A 1,473-nucleotide genomic window follows, 5' to 3' on the forward strand; every position below is an offset into this window, starting at 1 on the left:
GGACGCAACGCGTTCAGTATCCACCACATGCATTACATGACAAATCAAAGGCTCATAGCGAAGCGCATCTTCTCACAAAGCGTTGGCCAGCAAGTCAGCCTTGAAATCTCTGATGAACTGTTGCCATTGGTTGTAGTCGCAGATCCGTGGGACATCCGGAGAGGTGAGGAATTTGAGATCAGCGGTTTCAGATATCAGATATCCGGTACAGTAGAAGTCGGTCTTGATCATGACCTAGTACGGAGTCTCGGCCCAACACACTGTAGAAGTAACTAGCCTACAGGTTTGAGTAGATTCAATAGATTGCCCCATGGCACCAAGTTTTGAGTAGCTCCAGTGGTCTTGAAAGTTGCACACTGGGAAAACAAACATAACGTGATCGAAGCAATCGGGGGAAAGATGGTAATACCCCAGTGGCAGTCCCAAGATTGACACCGTTGCTTCCCAAAGTCGTGATGTACTCGTCAACTCCGATGAGCGTTTTACCTAGACTAGGCTTTTCTCAAAGGCTTCCGAGAGATTCCCCTACCATCGAGGAAGGCCAATGGATCCCTGAATAGTGGACTCAACGCGGAGAGATCAATGGTCCTGTTGGAACATTCCGCCACACCAGCAAAGCCGGCTTCCAGGATGGCGGCTCCAGCTGATGGAGTCGGCGGAGCAGACTGAAAAATCAAGGTCTTCCTACAGTCCACACGAGCGGAGGCATGGGAGACGTGGGAGCCCCAAGGCATAATCGCGAATTCATATGTGGAACTGGGCCGCTTACACCATCCCATTGGTAGTTGGCATCTGACTGCAGCGCGATGGCTCTATCTGGGTCCAACACATACAAGTCTCCGACTGCATCGATCGCATTAAGGAGATCCTGAATCCACGATTTCGATGATGCCGAGTGTGGAGAGGCACACCCACCTTGAATGCTGGCAGATTGGCGATGTCAAGACTAGGATCGTTTATACTCGCGCCCACCGATGCGGTTATCTTGTCGAATTCGGTCTTGATTCGGTCCTATATGAAACTCATGTCACATTTTGAGTTTCCATATGCACACGCTAATCACGTGGTAAACTCTGATACCACTCCCGATGCGGGAGAAGATTCGTATTAAACCTTACCTCAACGTTAAACGTGTCTCGGAGGGTCTTTCCATCGCTCACCGTAATCGCAGACAAGATGTCACCGTTGCCGGCCGGGTCCAAACATGTACCAATGAACTGCTTAACGTCCTACCAAAAGACCAACATCACGATGCGTATCTCTAGAGAGCTCACATCAGCCTCGGAAGCAAGGTAACGGCCGGAAGGTGGGGAGGGCAGCGATGGCAGGAGCTGACGAACCGGACCATCGCGATCTGAACCAAGTGTGTGGCAACCGAGAGAGTCCTCTCCGGGTACTTGTGAAGCCTTGAATGTCGTCGTACATGTTGATGATCTTAGGGACGTCATGTATGATCATGCAGATAGAACCCTC

General features: G+C 50.6%; 1 protein-coding gene across 1 annotated transcript; it reads right to left on the minus strand.

Annotated features, from left to right (window-relative positions):
• Window positions 1-72: 72 nt before the first annotated feature.
• On the minus strand, window positions 73-1,425 carry Pmar_PMAR009443 (hypothetical protein; the record flags this gene model as incomplete). The annotated part of the gene is made up of 9 exons (XM_002780660.1): window positions 73-234; window positions 282-356; window positions 410-486; window positions 530-665; window positions 770-868; window positions 916-1,011; window positions 1,119-1,229; window positions 1,275-1,354; window positions 1,398-1,425. 9 exons carry the CDS (start codon window positions 1,423-1,425, stop codon window positions 73-75), a joined length of 864 nt encoding a protein of 287 aa, XP_002780706.1.
• Between the last annotated feature and the right edge of the window lie 48 nt (window positions 1,426-1,473).

The sequence above is a fragment of the Perkinsus marinus genome, assembly GCF_000006405.1.
Source record: "Perkinsus marinus ATCC 50983 genomic scaffold scf_1104296944256, whole genome shotgun sequence".
In the NCBI taxonomy this organism is placed as follows: domain Eukaryota; phylum Perkinsozoa; order Perkinsida; family Perkinsidae; genus Perkinsus; species Perkinsus marinus.